Source organism: Xyrauchen texanus, chromosome 35, assembly GCF_025860055.1.
Source record: "Xyrauchen texanus isolate HMW12.3.18 chromosome 35, RBS_HiC_50CHRs, whole genome shotgun sequence".
NCBI classification, from domain to species: domain Eukaryota; kingdom Metazoa; phylum Chordata; class Actinopteri; order Cypriniformes; family Catostomidae; genus Xyrauchen; species Xyrauchen texanus.
Window position 1 is genome coordinate 27,045,128 of NC_068310.1, and position 23,980 is coordinate 27,069,107.

The 23,980-nt window shown below is 38.2% G+C and overlaps 1 protein-coding gene across 4 annotated transcripts in view; it reads right to left on the reverse strand.

Annotated features, from left to right (window-relative positions):
- The window catches only part of LOC127628484 (calsyntenin-1-like), a 50,700-nt gene extending 27,764 nt beyond the window's left edge, over nt 1–22,936 (reverse strand). For all 4 annotated transcript variants that reach the window (XM_052105259.1, XM_052105257.1, XM_052105258.1 and 1 more), the window contains exon 1: nt 22,595–22,936. In XM_052105259.1, coding sequence (XP_051961219.1) covers nt 22,595–22,676 — 82 coding nt within the window. In that variant the 5' untranslated portion in view covers nt 22,677–22,936. The remainder of the gene's footprint in view (nt 1–22,594) is intronic.
- Nucleotides 22,937–23,980: the final 1,044 nt, after the last annotated feature.

Here is a 23,980-nt window from a genome sequence, read left to right on the forward strand (position 1 = left end):
CTTCCTGAGCTAAGCTACTCATATTTAAAGTAGCTTCCCCTGACACTACACACTAACAGCCCTTCAGTGTGTGACATAATGCAGCAGTAGTGAGCAGTGGCATTTGCTGATTCTGTTTGTTCAGGCGGAGAACGCGCAGAAACTCAGTTGCTCATTAGTGTTGACTGAAGGCATTGAGCTTTGCTGGGACTGAAAGCAAAGAGGACAGATGCAGTGTGCTTTAGCTTTAGACTGCAGAAAAACTGCAGCAGATCTGTCTGGCTTCACAGGATGAAGTGAAGGGCAGATTGCTCTCCTCAACAGCTTACCAGTGCCTACACCCATAATGTGAGCACATCAGCAGTTGCAGGGGGAAAGGGGATACTCCTGCATTGCTGATCTTATTGTCTGCGGAGCAGACAGTGAGGCAAAGGCAAGAAGTAGGAAGCCGCTGGGAAACAGAATGAGCGCTGTAGACTGATGCTGTAATCAGCAGAGTCCATCACAATCCAGAGTCTAACTGAATCAGAACTTGAGGCAAACTGAATAATTTAAGAAACATAATGTGTCTCCTAGTTGAGTGGCTCTCAACTGGTTTTGCTTCAGGAACCAGGTATTACATTGGACAAGTGGCAACCTAATAGAGTATTCATTTATTTTGTTCATCATACAAAATTAAAGAAAAATGTCCTTAAATTAATCTTTGAAATTTATACTATGTTGAACTTCACAGGTCCAATAAGCAAAATCCTTAACATGACATAGTGGCAAATTGAACTTTGTAAGTGCCTAAACATTAGAAATATATGTTGTTAATTGTTAAAATTGAAATTGAATTTAAACAGTTTTATTCTATCAGCATCCAATAATTCAAAACACCACACAACACACAGTGTTTGGAAAAAAAACATTTTTATTTTTGTTGCAAGTGACCCTGTATTAAACAACCTGGACTAATAGAATCATGATATTTTGTCTACATTTTGCAAAATTATCTTAACGTGGCTCAGTGTATCGCAGCAGTTTCCTGTTGAAATGAACACTAGAGGCACTACAACAACAATGACTTTAATTAACTTTCACAGAAATCACGAGTAAACAAAAGATAATCACATCATAAACACTTACGTTATAAACACATGACTTGTAAGACGATACATTTTAAAGTTTGCATTACATAACCAACTACATATACAAGCTTGTTTGGGTATGAGCAAATTGCACAAATGTCACATTAGCTTTTTATGACACTATCGGTTAGGTTTATCTTTAAGATTTAGAGTAAGAAGGTTTTGTTGATTTAAATATCTACAGAGCATTAACATTAACAACCTCATCTGTTTGGGAGAACATTTAACTCGATTTTAGCGCCACACAGTGGACATTTCACTTTAGAACTGCCACAATATGTGTTGTAGCAACGCAATGTTATTTTGCAAAAATGTTGCTGCAATCACATCATTTTCATGACATTAGGCTGGACAGTTTCGGTCCTTGGATGTATCCTTTCTGGAAAGTCCAGTGATCAATGAGCTTCAATTTACACACTGAAGGCATCAAATTTGGCCTGATACCTGAAAGAATCCATGGCGTCGGTCACATTGTCAGGATAGATATTTCCTTCAGAAGCAAAACACCCCCATAACAGGACTGACCCACCTCCATGCTTGACCGTGGGATGGTGTCGTTCTTGTCATAACCTTGCCTTTCTTACTCCAGATGTACTGCTGACCCATGGGTTTAAAACTCATTTTCTGTTTAGTGTCATACATCCATAAAACCTTCTTCTAGGACTGCACAGGTCTTTCCAAATTCCTTCTTCAATATTTAAGTCAACATTTCCCTTGGTGAAGTTTTGCTTTCTTCCACACCAAGGTTGCTTTTGTACCATATTTAATTTTTTTTTTATGAATGGTGCTGCCAACTTTGTCTGTTGGAAATTGAAGTGCCTTGGAAATGTACTTTTAGCCATGGCCTTTTCTTGTGTAATGAAATAATCTCCTCTATTAGCTTTTGTGACAGATTATTTTTAATTGCATTTTTTGCATTGAAATACACTTTTGCCTACAACACTAAACTTAAATTTTAAAACTTAAATAAGTGCCATTGTAGAGTGATGGCTTAATTTTGTTTTACATATTTAAAAAAAACAGCTACATACAATAGGGGGTTGAAAAATTATGACATTCAAAAATAAATCCTGCTATTTAGAAATATTAGGTTATATATTCACACTATGACTTTGAATGTGTCACTCAACTGATATAGATGTAATGTTAAAAAATTCTGCGTCACCAGAAAAGCTATATTTAGTATATAAAGCAAGAATCTTTGACTACATTTAGGTAAACTGTTCAATATCCACTGTGCAAATGGCCAGAATCTCTCCTCGCTAAATTGCTGTCTGAAAATATCTGCACCTTGTGCAGCTGATTCAGATTGATTTATTGGCATGACTGTGATTTCTACCCACTGATGTCTCGCAACACACTAATTGAAGGATATAGCTTCCACTTCAATAGTAACACCATAACGTTCACCTCCATTCATATTACACAGCATATCCAATTTCACACCTTTAGGAGAATAGTGAGTTTGACAGAGCTAATGTTTCATTTTCATGCTTCTTACTCTGTTAATTTTCAGCTGCAATACATGCGATTTAAAACCATGAAATGTTGAACCAACTATTGTACCTGTCTATGAACACTAACACATGAAGTCTGACTTTTAAATAGATAGTTCACCCAAAAATTAAAATTCTGTCATTATTCACCCTCATGTTGTTCCAACCCCATAGGACTTTCTTTCCTTCATGGATCACACAAGGATATGTTAGGCAGAATGATAGACTCAGTCACTATTCACTTTCATTACATATTTTTCATACAATGTATAAGTGAATGGTGACTGAGGCTGTCAGACCATTAAAATCAGCATAATATGTCTCTTTGTGTTCCAAAGAAGAAAGAAAGTCATACATGATGGTGAGTAAATTACAACTGAACTTTCATTTTTGGGTGAACTGTCCCTTTAACACTGCTCTCAGTAAAGTTGGGAAGTTAGGAGGACGGACAGGGTGTTGTCTGTGAAATTTGTGATCTGGCTCATAAATCGTCTTAGCAGGTGACATCACGTGACATTTGGAATGCTGAGTGTCTCTGGACAGATTGTCAAACCAGACTACTCTATAATCTGCCTTAAAGTACCAGGCTTATAAAACTTTATAAGCTAAAGTCAGTCACATGCTCAAGGGCAGGTTGGGATAGAAAGTTACTTGTCATTAGAATAGGCAAAGAACATTGTACTGTATGTTGTTTACCTCATTGGGCTTTGTTAATTGTATAAATGGTTTCATGTTTACTTAGAAACCTGCTTTATATGAAAATTGTAATATTTTTAAGCAAGGATACAAGTTAACTGCTCGTAAAAAATGTTACAATAAAATAACACAATTAAAGTCTACTCCATTTGACCGTGCATGTATCCACAGGCGTTTGGTGTATGTGCACTCTGACTACTATGAGACGCCAGGCAATTTCTCTTCAGGAGTTTATACCCATAAAGTTTTCTTTATAGTCCTTCAGACTCGAGTTATACAAGTGCAGCTATCTCCTGACCTCCTCACACACGTGCTCTTGACCTGCACATCTAATGTTGTAGATGTTGCACGGTTAAAAATATCAGGCTGTATGTGTGTTTAGTGCTAAAGCAATCTGCTGATGACAAGCTTTTTCTGAGCGTTCGCGTCTGACCAAAGTATATTTTGGGCTTAAGTTACATGTTGAAGTTTAATGCTTAAGCTTAGGGGTTTAGAAAAACCACTTACCCTAAGTATGGGCAATTGAAATAGTGATGCATGCCTCAACAAGCACCTCTTTTGAGTAATATAAAGTAAATGGACACAAAAACGTGGGAGGCTTTCAGCTGTGTGGTCAAACACTTGAGGTTAAGCTATGCTTATTCTTGCTAAGAACTGTTTCCCGTTGACATTCAGCCAAACACACAAATATTCTGCCACAGTACAAACATGCTGGGTGTGTTTACATCAATTATTCTTAATAATCTGACAGCGCATGTGGTCATGGAAACACCCAAAACAGTTTTTCTTTTATTGGGATCATAAGCAGTTTAAGCAAAACCGATCGACTCTTTGCCCATTTCCTTGATTTAGCGTTCTATGTAAACTCCTTAACTGGCATTCTGACTGGCTCATCTAATGTACGCAAGTGTTGTGCGCATGACTGTTATTGGAATAAACACATGTACACTAGGGCTGCAACTAACAATTATTTTGATAATTGATTAATCAAACAATTATTAGAATGATTATTCGACTATTCTGCGATTACTGCAATGATTAATTATTAGTTCTTAACCGATTATTCTGCTTGTGTCCCGACATAGTTTGTATTAGACGTGCTTACAAACAATTAAGAGGACAAAATCATCTTTTAAAAATACCTCTAAATGACATTCACTGAATTAAAGGCAAAAAATATTTTTATTAAGTTTAATTCAGTAAAGAAATTCACTGCGAAAAAAAAATTATTATCAAGTTTTACAAAAGTTTTAACAAAAGTTAAATTTTATTATCAAGTTTTAACAAAAGTTTTTTGTTATTATTCTTGTTTTCCATTTAAAATGGTCTTAAAATCCTTAAAACAAGATACATTTACTTGAGAAGCAACATATAAGATTTGCTATAAGCGACTGTATCTTAAAAATAAGTGTATTTTTCACTTGGTTATACTTCTGTGAGTGCAGTAAAGACAAAATATACTCATATTCAAGATCTATTCTCATAAAGCAAGTCTAAATATCTCATATGCTGCTTCTCAGGTGAATGCATCTTTTTTAAAGGATTATTAGATATTTTTAAAAATTTGTATTTTTTATATTATATTCGACATTCTCAGATAACAATTTTTTCTTCTGCAGTATAGCTGCTAAAGAAAATTTACATTGTTTTAAAGGAGTTTTAGATATTTATTTTGGATAACAAGCCAAAACAAAAACAAATCAAAAATGTATTTTGTTGCAGTGTGTACTGGGGTGAAGACTACCCTCTCTCACATTTCTGTTCACTTCAGTCCACAAAAAAACTCTCTCTCATTAATAAAGCTGTGTATTGCAAATTTTCTTCATGTTCAGAAATTCACAGTGACATATATTATGATTCAATAAGTCACGAGGCATCACGTTATAATCTGGCTGCAGCAAGCGTGTGTGCTTGAGGAATGAGCGTCCCCACGACAGAGTGTGACTCAGTCGGGTGCAGTTTCAATCTCTCCCCCTTAGATCGGGACATTCGCGCAACTCATAGAAGATGCGCTGACCACACAGATAAATGCAGTGTTGCCAACTATTTTCAATGGAAAGTAGCTAAAGCCTGCTCGAAAAGTAGCTAAATGTCGCCAGATGACGTCATGCGTCATTAGCATATTAATGACGTCATCGCGTCGTATTTGCATTCTGCCTAATTTGTCGGTACTGTAGCCTACTTCAGTTTATAATAACGGTTATCTCCCCTAAACCGTGCTCATACTGTTTTTATATAAGTATATAGCCGAATGTCCAGTAAAACGGTTCTCAATTACATATTTTCTGTTAGACAACGGAACGGAACGGAACTTAGCTAACGTTACATGTTTATGAGTTTGAAGAACGTTTATTGTTGTGTTTGGATAAGTAAAATGTATAGAGTCTGTAAATATACGATCTGCAGTCGGAGAGTTCAGAAACCGAACCGGAATGAACTAAAACTCTGATTAGTAGTGAATATAAGCGCATGCCAAGAAAAAACGGTCAAATTAAATGTTTTGAATTAAAACAAAGGAGAAGGCAGCTGCTATGTGATCACTGATTGGTTCCTGCTAACACAGCGTGCACATGCGCAGCTCATTCATGTCTATGTCCGCTGGCGTGCAGTCAACGGAATGTGCTGCTCCTCTCAGCCGCTCACTGAACAGAGCAGACGCAGCGGGGAAGTAAGACCTCACGCTTGCAGTACTGGCGATATTTGGAATTTGGAAAGTTGCTAAGGTTTGTCCAAAAAGTCGCTAGATTTGTCGCTAGTCGCTTTTTTGAAAAAATGTCGCTAAAGGGGTCTGAAAAGTCGCTAAAAATAGCGACAAAGTCGCTAAGTTGGCAACAATGGATAAATGGCAATTTCTGAGTTTGTAGTTATTTACATGACCAGCTTCCTTATTATTTTAACTTTAAACTTTTAGCTTCTGTATTTAATTATTTTGTATTTTTGTGTAATTCCTTCATACTTTGCGATCTACATCACCTGAATCTGTGAAAGTTTAGAGTGCATCTGGACTGTGAGTTTTGTAATTCTTCCTCTCCTCAGTCAGGCGCGAACTGCAGTGCTGCTCTCATCATTACAGTTTAATGTGATCTCATGTTACGTTAAATGAGATCAAACGACTATCCGACAATGAATATTGTGTCGATAACGTCGACTAATAATTTCAGCCCTAATAATGTACGCAGGGTTTTCTTGTTTTGTTGGATGTTTTGAATAAGCTGATTTTTGGTTATCAGTGTATTGACCTTATTCACAGCAGTGCCATCTTAGATTTTTGATGGGAATTATAATGAGGCTTTGAGGGATAGACATACACTCTCTTCAATGGCCTGCGCTGCCGTTTAAAGTATTTTTGGATCGTTCCTCTGAAAAAACAATTAAAAAAAATCTTTCCAAGAAATTTCAGTAGACTAATAATCTCCAGACAACATGAGTTGTGGAAAATCAGATGTGATCTAGGAGCTTTATACAGCTTTATATCATTGGGTGCCACTGAAGAGATGGTAAGTATATCCCACACAGCCTCATTTTCATTCCTGTTAAAAATTAAAGTTGGCACAAGGGTGAATATGGTCTATTGGTGTGCATGTAAACGCACTCATTGATAACAATGTTTATCATCGCATTAACACAAAAAATAAAGACTTATCACAAAGAATCTGTTAACCAACAGGCACTCCATCTCAGCACCTCAACATGAACAATATTGTGTCTAAAGATGCTCTATATACAAATGGACAACTTAGTGAATGAGTCTTTAGTTGTGAAACATCTCAATAAGGGTCCTTGAGACCTCTTGGAGAGCAAGCAACAATGGCAGTGATCCCAGCTAGAGAACACCACTAAACATACCAGCCAAACACCTGCTAAACACTGGCAACACAAAATGTGTGAACACCCATTCAACATATGGCACACATATTAGTCTCTCTCTTACCAGAAACACATTTACCAATCAAACTGCAATTATTTTACTTCTCTAAACTCCTTTAAACCCCTTAATGAACCATTAAAACAGTTTATGCTTGAAAAACCTATCCTGATGTCTGGTTTGCATTATTATCAACATAATGGTTGGGCATCAAAGAGGAAGGGCTGGTTACCAGGCTAGTGTGTATAAATCAGATTACCAAAGCAGCTCTGATCTGATTGATTTAGAGTGCTCTTCACTTCCGGCACATGGCAACAATTTGGACTGGCATGCCACCAGCTGGTTGTTTTTTCATCCATTTCACATAAAGACACTTTAGCTCCTTGCAGAGAAACAAACCGACGCAACTGCGGTGACAAATCTCATATACTGGCTCAGAGATGAACTGAAACTGATAAATAGACCACAAATTATGAAGGCACACTTTTTATCTCATAATGACAACACCCACTCAAAAAGTAGACAAGTACAGACAGTACAAAATAATTACATATATATATATGTTGTTTTGACAGTATCATTACTGTATTTGCAACTGCAAATTTCTGTATATACTGTTTACTTTATGTTGCTGTCAATTTTGTTGTTTTTACAGTATTATGGCTGTATTTTCCCCTGTGCCTTACTGTAGAAACTGTTTACAGTATGTTACTGTCAAACTGAGCTGTATGTTTTTACACATGTTGTACATGTTTTAAGAACATGTGCAACTCTTTGGACGTCCCATTTTTTTCATTTATAAACTTAAATAAAGTTATACAGCCACATTATTTTGACCCTTCCAGCTAAAATAATGTTATGTACAAATATAACATTTAATGTTTTGTTCTAAATTTCATTCAATATGTATGTAAGTAACGTCTGATGATGCACAATCTTGGTTGATGAGAGTGTATTCTCTAGCTTAAATGTCATGTTAATATAAAAACAAGACAGAAGTGGGCCTGGGTTACTCAGCAAGAAAAGATGCTGACTACAATAACTGGAGTTGTGGACTAAATAAAAAATTGACCTACAATTAAATATGAATGACTAGGTAAACGAACAGTGGATGTGCCGTCAGCCCTCTGAGAGACATTATTTATGTTTATTATGGTTAGCCCGTTGGCCGCAATGTGTCCTTATAAATTCTGCTTGCGAGTGTGGCAGCTCATCTTAGTGACGGCGTGTTTACCTGCTTCACAATCCTTTGCAGAGACAGCTCTCTCCAGGAGAAGCAAGAGTAGGGCATAATTGCTGCTGGGCGAGCTGAATAAGGTGCGTTCCAGGATTTTGACAATTCGTTATGAACTTCAGGGAAGAACGGGGTAGATCTACGAGACGCGGTCACTTGACGGCATCCGGACTGCAGGAACCATTAATCAAGGGAAGATTATGTAGGTTCCTCTGGTGGAGACCACTCGATATCGAGTTGCAGGGCGTGCTTCCTTGTGTGACCCCTCGGATATTACAGAAGAGGTGGGTGGGAGGGCGCGTGAGGCTGGGTTGTCCCTCAGAAGGTGGGTGAATAGCCAATTGGCCCGGTTGCTAGGGTGGGTAGAGTCACGTTGGGTTAACCTCCTCGTGGTCGCTATAGTATGGTTCTCGCTTTCGGTGGGGCATGTGGTGAGTTGTGCGTGGATGTCCCGGAGCATACAGTGAAGCCTCCACACGTGCTAGGTCTCCGCGGTAACACGCTCAACAAGCCATGTGATAAGATGCATGGATTAAATGTCTCAGACGCGAAGGCAACTCAGATTTGTCCGCTGCCACCCGGATTGAGGCGAGTCACTACACCACCACAAGGACATAGAGCGCATTGAGAATTGGACATGCCAAATTGGCGAAAACGAGAGAAAAAATCCACACACAAAAAAAAAGAGAAATATTGGAGCAACAGGATTAATGTTAATTCAGATTTACTATAAAATTTAAATCAGGATCAAATCAATAATTATAATGTAACCCTGATTATTTTTTAACCAAGGTTTAAAATTTGGTGCAACAAAATTATCAGATAAACCTTGAATTAATCAAAATTTAAGAATAATCCTTGTTGGTGCAACCCACACTAAGTCATATACTAACTCATTAGTATTAGATACTAACTCATTATAATGAGACACTAAGTCATTATTTTGATATTATTATGAGATACTAACACATTATTGTGAGATACTAAGTCATTATTATGATATACTAACTCATTATTATGAGATACCAAGTCATAATTATGAGATACTAAGTCATTATTAACAGATACTAACTCATTATTATGATATACTAACTAATTATTATGAGATACTAACCCATTTATTATGAGATAATAACTTATTATTATGAGATGCTAACTAATAACTATGAGATACTAAATCATTATTATGATACATTTTCTCAATATTATGAGACACAATCTCATAATAATGACTTAGTATCTCATTATTTTGACTTAAAGAATCATATTTTTTATTTAACTGTGGTGGAAACCGGCTTCCATAAGTTTATTACTCACTTTATTCAAAATTAAAATAACAGTTTTGTTTGTGTTGCAACTTCAATATCAAGAGATATATTGGACAATCCTGCAGCCCTATAATACAGTGTATCACTGTAATATAGTAATGAAAATCATTCTGCCCAGACCCAATTATTCAATTCAGTGCAACAAATGATGTCTACTTACAACAGAATTTTACAAATTCTTTAAAATTCAAATTATATAATTGTTTTCACATTAAAGTAACGAAAATAAAAAAAAATAAAAAATTGCATTATAGTAATAACAATTTGTGTTTTTTGCATAAAATGTGATTTTTTTCCCCCCGCAGAAGCCCACTGGTAATTGGGAGTCACAATCAGAGGCGGATCGGCCATCGGGAGAACTCTGACTTTTACCGGTGGGCCGCCTGCAAAAAGGATCCTTCTGCATATTGCAGCATATCAAGGCCCTTTTTTGGCACATTACCCCCTATCATTTCCCACCTGCTCAAAAACTTTTATCCAGGTCCAATCAACAACTTTTCTCTATGGCCGATTGTTGCTCCCAGTCTCCCCCTGGTCACAATGTAAAGAAAACGTAATGACTTCTTAACAGTTTTAATGGGATTTACAAATGTCTGAAGGTCATAGTCTACAATGGAAAGGAAGCTTGACATCTAAGATTTAAAATGCCATGTCAGTTAACAGTTTACCAATCATGGTCATTAGAGCAAGAATATCTACTTTTAACAATGGTAGAAAGCAATGTTTTCATTTTAAAAAGCGTAACAGGTTCACCACCATCCATTCTCTAAATTACAGTAATTTGCCTAATATCTACAAATTAAGCCAATTAGCCCTAATCAAACCAAACCTATTGAATGCATGCAGGCCACAATTAGTGGCTAATGATGCAGCTATGTTGCACTCATGATTAGGAGATCTAAGTAACATAGTAATAAACAACTAAAAATAATAACAAGACTAAACGACTTCCGACCCGGGTCTCGTCTGAGTTTTGTGTACGTATGTAGGGCTGCCCTGTCTGCCACAGTAAAGTGGAGGCATCCGGAACAAGCCAGCGACCAAATATCTAAACGCTGACTGCTAATCTCAGCATTCCAACCCACATATTGGAGCTGGCAAGCAGAGAATCACCTAGTCAAAGTCTTTTACATGCTTTATTCAACACACCCATCCATTCAGATCGTGTCACTCTAACGGCAAGGATGCCAACCGTGTGCAGCTATCACTGGCTTATAATGGATGAAAAATATTATTGTAGGGACTTTGGGCAGATGGCATGTGCCAAGCCCAGAAATGGGTGTCTGGGTCATGGAGTGTTGTGCTATGCATGGCATGCAATCCTTTTAGCCATCATGTAAACCCACTGACACCTAATCCTATAATGAGATGCTCCTGTTTCATTCACTTACAAGGTTACAGACTTGCAAGACTTTACAAAGTGTTGTGGTGTGTTTGTGTAACATATGGTTTGAAGAGAGTAAATATATATATTTATATAATTATAACCATTTTCTGGAATATTTCCAGAAAAATAGAGTCAAACGTATTAAAAGCCTATATTGTTTTACTTAAAATAGGATTTAACTAAACTTACAGCCAAGACTTGATAATATTATATGTTGGGAATATACCATTTTATATTATAAAAATGTATATTGAGAATTTAAAATATCATTGGCATTTATACTTGAATATCACTAGAGAATTTCCAAATTTTTCTGGATGAAAACAATATTGTAAATTATTAAAAGGTGGTTATTTGTATATAATTAAAATAGTTTTTTAACTATTCTTAAATTGTTTTTTTTTTTTTGCAGACCAAAAAGTACTGCATGTTGGATGGTAGTATTACGAAGCAAATGAACAATACTTTTAACTGTAATAATTTGGGCATAAAAAACAGTCTTTAGTAATTGCAAACGAAAGCAATTAATTTGCTTTTGGCTAAGTAACCCATGATTACCCCAAGTATTGCAGCCAAGCATAAAGCAATTAAGCTACATACTGTGTTCAACCTAATTTTGATCATTATATGACAAGGGGGACTGGGGGTTTGCTGGTGAATTGGCAGCTTTAAACAGTGTGTGTGTGTGTGTGTGTGTGTTTGTGTGTGTGTGTGTGTGTGTGTGGGCATATTTAAGTGGTTTACGAGAAAAAAACATTTTGTTACAAACTGGTAATTACAAGGGTATTATGCTATAAATGTGGTTTCCCCATAATTTAAATAGCTTGAAAAACATATACAATTATGTTTTATTGAAAATGTAAAAAATGCATAAAGTTTTTTGTGAGTGTTAGGTTTAGGGGTTGTGTTAGGTTTAGGGGATAGAATCCATAGTTTGTACAGTATAAAAATCATTATGTCTATGGAAACCAACGTGTGTGTGTGTGTGTGTGTGTGTGTGTGTGTGTGTGTGTGTGTGTGTGTGTGTGTGTGTGTGTGTGTGTGTGTGTGTGTGTGTGTGTGTGTGTGTGTGTGTGGAACAGTCCACAGGGTGTTGTGATGTGTCTAGAGCAAACTGCCGCTGGCTAGCCCTTGTGGTGAACTGGGGAGCAGCCTTGTATGTAAGCCTTCCCTTGCCAGTATACAACCAAGACTCCTGCCAGGCCTCCTCGTGGCCACACACAGTAACTGGGTGCTTTGCAGCCCAAGGCAAACATGGCAGGGGATCTCAAGAGTTGCATTGGTCCCCAAAGGTGATGTGTAGGCCAACAATTATGGATATGCCCTGGCATCTGACAACTGCTGCCACACTGCCTGACAGGTAAAACTGGGAAGTTAAAAGGCTTGAGGAGCACACCCTGAGAGAAAAGGAATGTGGCAGCACACGAAGGTGGACCTTGACTAACTGAGGAACCGGCAGCTGCCTCCAGCTAGGAGAGGATGCCAGTTGTCTAGGGCCAATCCCTTGCCACTGGAGCCCACCCTTTCCTTGTCAATTGGTGCTACTGGAGACTGCACACCCCCTGTGGCACTTAAAAAATGTAATTGCGCAACTATCCACTTGGTGAAACACCTGGAGCCAACCCTCAATGTATGGGGCTAATGAGGTGTCTGGTGACGTAGAATGAACTGGAAGCCTCTATTCAGTCCCCTGCACGCCAGCAGCACAGGGTATTTGGTCGCTAGCAGCTGGAACTAAGTGTCGGTTGTTTCCAGCAGACCCCTGTGTGTCTGAGCAGCCCTATTAAGGAACTGCACTGCTCAATCCCTAATGTAAAAAGGCCTAGAAAAGTTGGCCTAAAATTGCCCACTCAACCCAATCCTGGATAGGTTACCGCACCTATAGGGACATTCCTCCCTGCGGTCGAAATAAGAAAACAATAAAACTATAACTAGCAACATGAAATGTGAGAACCCTCCTGGACACATATGGCAAATCTGATTGATATGACAAACCTCTTATTGCTGCTGAGCTGAGACGGTACGATATTGACATTGCTGCCCAGAGTATGGCAAGGCTTCATGATAAAGGCTCCCTAAAAGAGGAAGGAATGGGCTACACCTTCTTCTGGAAGGGGTACCCTGCCAGTGGTCAACAGCTTCATGGAGTTAGGCTGGTAATCAAAAACTCTCTCCTCCCAAGACTGCCTGAAACACCAGTAGCCATCAGTGAAAGGATGATGACACTCTGTATCCCCCTAGCCAAGAAGCACTTCTCCACACTTTTCAGTGCTTATGCACTAACACTTCCTTCAGAGAATGGGGTCTAGCATTGCTTCTACCAATCACTGGATGAAACATTGCAAAAAATTCTCAAGAGTGACAATATCCTCCTGCTTGTTTTTTGTTAATGCTCGGGTGGGAACAAACAACAGGATATGGAATGGGGTGCTTGGTGGACATGGAGTTGGCCAGCCAAAGGCAAATGGCTTGAGACTTCTCACTCTTTGTACAGTGCATGACCTAACCTAACCAACAAACTGTTCCAGCAGAAGAACAAGTACAAGTCTTCATGGATGCATCCTGCTCCAAACACTGGCATCTCATTGAATACATTATAGTGCATCGCAGTGACATAAGTGTCATTCTCATAACACGTGCCATGAGAGGTGCAGAGTGCTTGACTGACTATTGCATGATTGTAGCTAAATTAAATATGAAAGTCAGTCCACCTATATGATTGCAAAAGTCTGGAAAGACAAAGTTATACTGTGCCCAGCTGAAGAATGATGAAACTAGGGATGAGTTTCATCAAGCCCTAGCCAGAAGGTTAAAGGAGGTGGAACCATCTTTGTGCTCAGAATAATTGGTGGACAAAAAGGGGGCTCAGCACTTTACGCTCAGCCCTTTACAAAACAGCAGCCCAAGACATTGGGCACTACCATCTCACAGGACCTGAAGTGGGAGACACACATTGACTCCATTGTGGAAAAAGGCCCAGCAGAGGTTGTACTTCCTTTGCCAGCTGAGGAAGTTCAACCTGCCACAGGTGCTGCTGAAACAGTTCTACTCAGCAGTCACTGAGTCTGTCCTCTGCACTTCAATTACTGTCTGGTTTGGTGCAGCTACAAAATCAGACATCAGAAGACTACAGAGGAGAGTTCGGACTGCTGAGAGGATTATTGATTGCCCCCTGCACCCCTTCAAGAATTATACTCTTCCAGAGTGAGGAAAAAGGCTGTAAAAATCATTCTGGACCCCACTCACCCAGCCCATAACCTTTTCGAACTGTTGCCTTCTGGCCGACGCTTCAGAGCTCTGAGCACCAGAACCGTCAGACACAGGAACAGTTTTTTCCCTCAGGCTATCCATCTCATGAAGTTAAAATTGCCCCATTGAGCAATAATTATGTGCAATACACAGTTAAGTCTATTTATATTATCCACCATATCCACTTCTGCCATTACATACATTGCTCTGTACATAATATACTGTATTTTGTTCTTTATATAACGGATTTGTATTAGATTTGCACTACGTGTGTATGTGGGTATGTATGTAGGTGTGTGTCTGAGTGTATGTACGTATTTGTAAAATTATTTATTTTCATTATTCTTTTTTTAATTTTTGTATTTTTTTTTATTATCTATGTCTTGCTGCTGTTTTTGTATTGGAAGCTCCTGTCACCAAGACAAATTCCTAGTATGTGTAAGCATACTTGGCAATAAAGCTGATTCTGATAGTGACCGATCCATAATAAACTCGGAATAAACAATCTGGGCTTCCTCCTGTAACTTATATGCATGTCACATTTAAACGGTTTGAGGTGGGGTGGCAATTTCCAGTCAGTATGGACCAGAACCTTTTTCACAACAGCAATCACACCAAGAGTGTGATCTACTGCAACCTTTGTAAATTAATACCACTGACGCCTCCTTTGTCACTTCTGGTGCAAGAGAGCTGTGATTTCTCACAGAGCATACAGCTGCTTCACAATTCAAGGTCTATCAGTGGTAATAAAAGATAACTACTTATTTTAACCTCAGCAGACTTTGAAATGGATTGGCTTTCATACAAGATGGGTGTGCAGTTAATCGTCAAAGAGACTTTTAACAACCCTCTTTTTGAAACATCCTCAAAAATTAGATGGCATGGTTTAACGTCTTCACAGAGTAGATACCATTCCCATGTGAATAAGTGCAAGACAATTGCCTCTTTGTATACAAATCACCCAACAATTGATATTCAACCTCCAGAACAAAACCAAGAAGCCCATTTAGCATAAATACAACATGACTACACAACTCATGAAGATAGAATTCTAAAACTTAATGCAAAAGTTGTCTGGTTTTGAGTGCTGAATGTTGCTGCTTTAGTTTCTTTTTTCTTATCGGCCTTTTTGTAATAGAGATGTTCAGTCATTATGTCAATTTGTAGGTCAACCCAGAGAGCCCAAAGAATTCTTTGGTTGTCCGTGTTGCGTATTGGAACTTGCAGAGTATCCGTGACACAAATTTCGTTATCAGGACAATCTGTGCGTACTGTCCACGTGCGGACCAAATTTTCTTGACGTACAGACAGGCCTCGCCTGTGCGCATCGTCGTGCATACACCTGCCGCTCACTAAATTAAAAGAGAACACTTAAATGTTTGCACAGGAATTATAAAATGTCACTGCTTGTTAAAGTGGGCCTCATCAGTCACAGTGAATTGATTGTCTGCTGAGGTTTAAGACCCTGACGATAAACGTAGACTGGTCTCCATTTCCCAAAATATCTTCCAGTCACAAAAGAGGGGCTCTAGCCACACCAAAGCAGGGGACAATGTGTACTCAAGGAAGTGTCTGTTTGTCCACTGGGGGAATCACAACAGAACAACAAGGCAATGCCGTTTGTAGACTGGGTGGGGGCAGGGTGGTGTGAACGGTGCTCAATCACAGCTCAGTGTGGGGCACACAAAGGCCCTGTGAGAGTGAAAGTGAGCTGTAGCCTTGAAACACAGAGCTGCTTTTCATGTTTCTTGAGGCAGTGGTACAGACCTCTATGTACAGGTAACACCTCCGCTCTGGTTACCTGTTCCCATGGAGCCCATGGTGCTGAGGCGACGACACATAGAATAGCAGAGGGATGTATTTATCAAACCAACAAAGAGTAAGAAATGCAGACAGACACTGAATGGATGTCCTTCATCATGTGAACTATCTTGGCCCTGTAATGGAATCAGGTAATTATAATAAAGTTATAATAAGGTTATAATTATCAGTAAATTGCCAGACTGTAAGCCCCATATCTCTGGAATTTATCGATAAAGCCACATTGAAAGCTGTTTGATACAAAGATGAAATTCTGTATCAAGCATTCTTCTGGTCATATTCAGCATAAATAACAGTTGTTTTTGGACAAGTATCCATGAAGTTCACTGTAAGCAAAGATCCCTATACACAATCAAGACAAACAAAAGGATGCTTCATGCTTTAGTTCAATTACAGCTTATTGTTTTAGGAAGATCTACAAAAGCAGTCAACTGACTATGCATGTGAGTCAAATTGACTGATTTAATAATCAGTATGGAGTGACCTATTCTTAAAAGATCACTGACTCAATTCAGCCTGCAAAGGGGCCAATGAAATTACAACCAGTGGTGGACGAAGTACACATACCATGTACTTGAGTTAAAGTAAAGATACTCAAGGTAAAATATTACTCAAGTAAAAGTAGAAGTGCTGCCTTTAAACATTCACTTGAGTAAAAGTACAAAAGTATTTGCCTTCAAATATACTTAAGTATCCAAGTACTATGATTTTTTATGGCCATAATGTCCTATTATAATTTGTCACAAGACTCTTGCTTAACTCAGTCTACATGAAGACTAATGTCAATCTTGGCACACCAATCTATTAATAAAATGACATTAATTAGTCAGATGTGTATATATATATATATATATATATACACTCACCTAAAGGATTATTAGGAACACCTGTTCAATTTCTCATTAATGTAATTATCTAATCAACCAATCACATGGCAGTTGCTTCAATGCATTTAGGGGTGTGGTCCTGGTCAAGACAATCTCCTGAACTCCAAACTGAATGTCAGAATGGGAAAGAAAGGTGATTTAAGCAATTTTGAGCGTGGCATGGTTGTTGGTGCCAGACGGGCCGGTCTGAGTATTTCACAATCTGCTCAGTTACTGGGATTTTCACGCACAACCATTTCTAGGATTTACAAAGAATGGTGTGAAAAGGAAAAACATCCAGTATGCGGCAGTCCTGTGGGCTAAAAATGCCTTGTTGATGCTAGAGGTCAGAGGAGAATGGGCCGACTGATTCAAGCTGATAGAAGAGCAACTTTGCCTGAAATAACCACTCGTTACAACCGAGGTATGCAGCAAAGCATTTGTGAAGCCACAACACGCACAACCTTGAGGCGGATGGGCTACAACAGCAGAAGACCCCACCGGGTACCATTCATCTCCACTACAAATAGGAAAAAGAGGCTACAATTTGCAAGAGCTCACCAAAATTGGACAGTTGAAGACTGGAAATCAACCAACAACCATGCCAAGCTCAAAATTGCTTAAATCACCTTTCTTTCCCATTCTGACATTCAGTTTGGAGTTCAGGAGATTGTCTTGACCAGGACCACACCCCTAAATGCATTGAAGCAACTGCCATGTGATTGGTTGATTAGATAATTGCATTAATGAGAAATTGAACAGGTGTTCCTAATAATCCTTTAGGTGAGTGTATATATACACACACACACATGCGCACACACATACATAGAATATATATAAATATATAAATATATATATATATATATATTCTATGTTATGGGAGCAGCCAATTTCCCTCCAAAATTAAACACAAAAACGTATTAATGCAGTGTTTCTGCTACTCCCCAGAAAAAAAATGCTATTATATGCAAGTCATTTTAGTGTCAACATAATAAGCGATGTACATTATGCGTCAATATTTACCGATAATTGCTGCAATAATAGCTGCTGCTCTCTGCCCCGCTTAAAATCATTGACAATGCAATTTGTTTGGAACTATTGCGAGCTACACGAATCACGTGACCGCGCGGCGGCGAGATCACTGTCGCAACCGTCTATGTTCGCAACTCTCATATTTAACGGCTCTGGGGTGCGTTTCCCGTACAACGACGTAACTTGCTGCTCCACTACCGTAGTACGATGCACTGTTGAAGAAATCAACTTGCTAGTCACGACTGTTTCCCGAAACCGTATTGTCGCAAATTGGTTGTTCAACCACGTTGGTTAATGATGTCACACATGTGGTGGAGTAAAAACTACTTTTAATGAATCTGTTTGCGATCGAATTAATGCTAGATGTTTTGCTATAAATTACGGACATGTCATCTGAGGACTATCTCATATTTTTCTCAGTTATTTGCTTTATTTCCAGATTCAATCATAGGCTCGTTCTTACGCACTAGAGCACGTTCACACATGTGCACTCTTCAAAAACGGTGCTTTAAATCTATTGACAAACTAAAAGACATAAAGGACATTTGTATGTCTTCTAAATAAAAGATACTGATTGTACTGAATGTCATCTTGCTTATTTGGCTCAAGATAATAATTTATTAAGCCCACAGGTTATAATAACAAGAAACTCAACTTCTAACCACAGGTCGAGAGCTGTCATTCCAACCACAACTCTGCGATGCTGTTTGCGAATGTTCGTTGGAACGATGGTTTCGGGAAACACCGACTCGTTGAACTATGATGATAACGACGGAACTTGCGACCATAGTTGGCTAACGATGCTTTTGGGAAACATACCTGGTTCGCGCTTAGTAGATGCCGCCAAGGCAAGTTCAAAACAAAGCGCGCGCGCTGTACTGTGATTGGTGGCTCGTTTGACCAGTTACGTTTTTATCCACTCATAAATAAAAAGGAACGACTGATTTTGAAAATGTAGTAGAGTAAAAATAAGATATTTGACTTTGAAATGTAGTGGAGTTAAAGTAAAAGTCTCCCCAAATTTAAATACTTCAGTACAGTACAGATACACAAAAAAGCTACTTAAGTACAGTAACGAATTACATTTACTTCATTACTGTCCACCACTGATTACAACTGGCTACCCAGCAGCCACTATGACTAAGCTGATTGTCTAAAGGAATTTGTGTCACACCATCTGCACCAAAATTGAAAAACTGAAGCAATTAAAATAAATAAAATGCAATAGATGAGAAATGTTTTGGTATTTGTTATGCAAAGTCCTTGGAATTTAAGATTTGCTACATAATTCAAATGTCTGAGCTGTTCCTAACAATGGGCACATTGTGAAAAACTCACTGCGGCACACGGCTCTAAACTCTCAGCCAAGTGACCTTTTTTTCCCCAGAGTTCAAATTACACAAACAAGTGTAATTTGACATTTAACAACATATGACAATTTTGGATCCATCTAGCTATCTGCAAAACTAACAGTACAAAAGTGTTCTAGTTTCAATGTGAAGAATCCTTTCGGATTATCCATCAAGCCATCTTGTGATGCAGGCAAAACATTTGACCAGGGGGCAAGGGTGCCGAACAAGCAGCTGCATATACGAAATGTCTAGTTTGAAATGTTCTGCACTGCTCAAGGGCTCTACAAGTAGCTATGAAAAGATCTTTTCAGGCTTAAAATATTTTGCCCAAACAAAAGTAGCTACGACCAAGTCTAATCAGACACAGTTTCACCTTAGCCCGTCTGCAAGTATGTCAGTTGCTTTTAGTTTTATAAGAAAAAACGCAAGTTTGGATTTTTTCAAATTTGGCCCTTTAAAACGAACAATCTAAAAACTACATTATCTGTCACTTCTGTAAGCTTCTTTGTTATATTGTAGAAACAGTCCATTGCAGATGTATTCTTAACTTTCAAAATATCTCATTTGATTAGTCAATCTTTATTTTTCCTTAAAGGAAATAAGACAATAGTTCCTCAACATTACTAATCACATTCAACCACACAGATACCAACTTATGGCAGGTGCCTGTACAGCTTTAAGAGCTGTATTTTTGATAAGATAATGTAGTCTGAAATGAAACTGTGATAAAATTCCACTGGCAACAAACCTGAATATAACATATTCTGCAACATTCTTTATTGAATGCTCAACATTTGGAAACTTTCATTTTCCCCACATCCTTTTAAAATGTGCTTTTCACAGGGCAAGTGATGTTTCTGTGATTTGCACATACTCTGCAAGCACAGTTTAAATTGATGCTCTATAGCATGCTTGAGGCATCCTTCAGGGACATAAAACATGGTACCCTTCTCTAGCGGTAGTTTTATCATTGAATTGTTAAAATATTAACAGAAACATCAAAATATCACACTAGAACATACTTGCCATGTGACAATAGCAAAGAAACACACCACAAAGCCAATTTTCAATAAAATCATCTGATAACAGCACGGAAGTGAGCAGGTCAAGTCAAGTCAAGTGGTTTTTATTGTCGTTCAACCATATACAGTTAGTACAGTACACAGTGAAATGAGACAACGTTCCTCCAGGAACATGGTGCTACAGAAAACAACATGACAAACACAGAACCACATGAGACTACACAGACTAAATAACATACCTATATAAAGTGAACGTGCAAACGTGAGGTGTGTTTAAACAAAGCTAGAGACACTCAAAAGAAACCCTGTCAAATCTATCAAGGGTAGTCAAATTATCCAAGGTGAATGCACTGTCATTCTCCAAACCAGAGTAGAGAGACTCTGTGAAGACAAAAATAATAGAGGACCTTGCAAGAATTCACAAGTGCAAATCTGCAATCAATTTTCCAAATGCTGAAAATCCAGCCATATTCAGAGTTAATCATTTAGTATATTAATCATATGTTTTCAGCTTGCATTGCTTATATTAAAGTTTTTTGTCCTCATTTAAAAAGTTAATGAAGGAAATTTGTTGTAACTTTTAAAAATGTGTATACAATCATGAGCACTCATATGAGATGAAGACTCCAGTCAGATCAGTATCTTTATAAAAGCAGTTTTATGGAGAAGGTCCCCTCATGGGGCTGCCATATTATAATCACATGACTAGCCGAATACTACTGGTTTGATCGCAATAACTGCCTTGATTTTGGACACTTTCAATCAGGGATTAAATTAACCTTGAATGACTGAGAATAGTTAATTTCTACAAAGGCGCCAGTAACTAAAAACGATTGCATTTGAATGATGCTGGATCTACACCCTTAGTTGTGTCAGTGCAATCCAATATGACATAATCACAAAATTACAGAGTGCACTGTGCACCTTTACGTTGAATACAAAATATCTACATTTGAACTGCAAAGCATACTTAATACAACTCACCAGCATCAAAACTCCATTGCTAAAACAAGGAAACCTACATATCATTAGTTAATCAAGACATGACTACAGATGCACATAGGCCTGTAAATTAAGCTTTATCCTCCCAATAATTGCATGCATTCCCTGCTGATTTACATGGAAATTACAGTTTGTATGACAATTACCACCACCCCCATTATTTAAATATTTTATATTGGATTTGTATTCGCGAGCAAACAATATGATTATTATAGCCAATATATTGTGACATTTCCTTCATTAGCTCCACATCAAACTGCAAATTAAAAACTCAGTCAGAAGGTAACTAATTGGTAAAATATTTCTAGAAGGCAGCGTTTCGCAAGGAAACGTTTTGCACGAGTGTGTGTGTGTCACATTGCTGTAATGTCTGCGCGTGCACCTGCAGCGATGTTCTTCACTCATATTTGGCTGCCTGTGCTATGATAGAGATTAATTTTTTAAACTATTCCACGCGGGAACTGCAATGCGCACGGGCCTTTTAATCTCTACACTCGACATCATTTTATTAACAGAAATCACGACTATTAAAAAGAAACAAGTTAGGCTAGTTATCCGATACAGTTACACAACCAGTCCGTGGGAATGGTGTAGCTTGAATAAAGTAGATACAAAAGACAGGTTTTAGGCCTATTTGAAAGCAATATGCTCTTTTGTACAAATCTTGGCCGCACGGGGTGTTGGCACAGTTGCTGTGAAGGATTGACACTCAAAAATAGATGTCAAGTGAAGCGGAACCGTGAGGGGAAGGCGGACACTTTACAGCTGACTGGCCAAAGCAATTATTGAATGACATCTTTTTCGGTATGGAACGGAAGATTACAACAGAAATTGATTTTAATGAGGCGTAATGTAGCCTGATGCAACATCCAAACATGAGATTGAGCGATTATCCCAGATCTTTGTCAAGAAACAGACCGGCCGTCATTACTGATATAATAACCTTTTATTAGGTTGAACCTTTTTATTATATTTACAATTATTTTACATTTCCAGATGTAAAAAAATATTTATTATATTTATAATTGAGTATACCAGAGAGGATCATTTAAACTTTTTAATTGTAAAAAAATATATATAATATTTTTATGTATATTTTAAACGTAATATATATAATAGAAGTCATAAATCTTACCTTTAGATGCCTCCATCGCGCATAATAGTCCTAAAAGCAGACCGACTGCAGAAGCAAAAAGATTCACCACGCCGATCCGCATCGCGTCTTCGTTATAAAAACACCGAACGGTTTAAACAACGTAACTCTGTCTCCTCTCGCCCGGTAAAAATCAATTTTTGCTCGGTTTTTAAAAATATCCAGGAGATGTATATCTCGGATTAGTGCGGTAGTTCTAAGATGGCTGCCGCCACCGCCGTTCAGCTCGCCTCTTTCAATCACGGTTCAGTCTCTCTCGCCGTTCCGCAGCTTTGCATCCAACGGGAGCGGTGACTGGCTGACGTCAGGACTGTTATTGTGGGAGTGCGGGCCGCCCGCTTTGCCCTTTGCACACAGTCAACCTCAGTGCGAGAGAGAGAGAGAGAGAGAGAGAGAGAGAGAGAGAGAGAGAGAGAGAGAGAGAGAGGGTGTGGTGGATGGAAGAGATGCGGTCTGTTTGTATGTGTACTACGATGTTCTTTAATCCTTTACCTCTTAATCTAGAATTTTGAGAGGACAATAGCAATTTTAGAGAAGAAGCATCCTCAGAATCAACATTACTTAGCTGAATTAGTTGTTTTATGCTTTATGAGGCTTGCAGAAGGTATTTGACCATTCAGACAAAGGTAGTTACTACAAATTACAACAGCTAATGTTAATTTTCATCCAGTTTGTTTTGATTTTGCTATATTACACACATACTCTAAACACATACAAATTGTCAAAGTAGCTTGCTTTCTATGTGATTGGATAACATTCACAGTTTCTGTATTGTTATTATTTTTATTATTATTATTATTTTTATTATTATCTGTATTACATTTGTTTGCTTTTTTGTTGCATATTGCTAACCTTTTATGCATACACATTATTTCTAACCTTTAACACAGTAAACATTTCCTTAAAAAAAGTTAAATGGTTAAATAGGTACGTTAACATTCACATTAAATATATACACTGGTGGCCAAAAGTTTGGAATAATGTACATATTTTGCTATTATGGAAAGATATTGGTGCTTTTATTAACCAAAGTGGCATTCAACTGATCACAATGTATAGTCAGGACAAAAATAACATGAAAAATGTATATTACAATTTGAAAAAATGTAAACTACTTCAAATAGTTCTCCTCAAAAAAATCGTCCATGTGCAGCAATGACAGCTGTGCAGATCCTTGGCATTCAAGCTGTAAATTTGTCCAGATACTTAGGTGACCAGGCCTGGATTGGTAATCTAGCATACCAGGCATTTTTCCGGTGGGCCGTCACACTTTGGGGCCGATCAGGGGTGGACTGGCCATCGGGCGAACCGAGCGGGCCAGTGGGTCAGCTGTGAAATGGGCCGAATGGGCAGCGATAAGCTAAAATG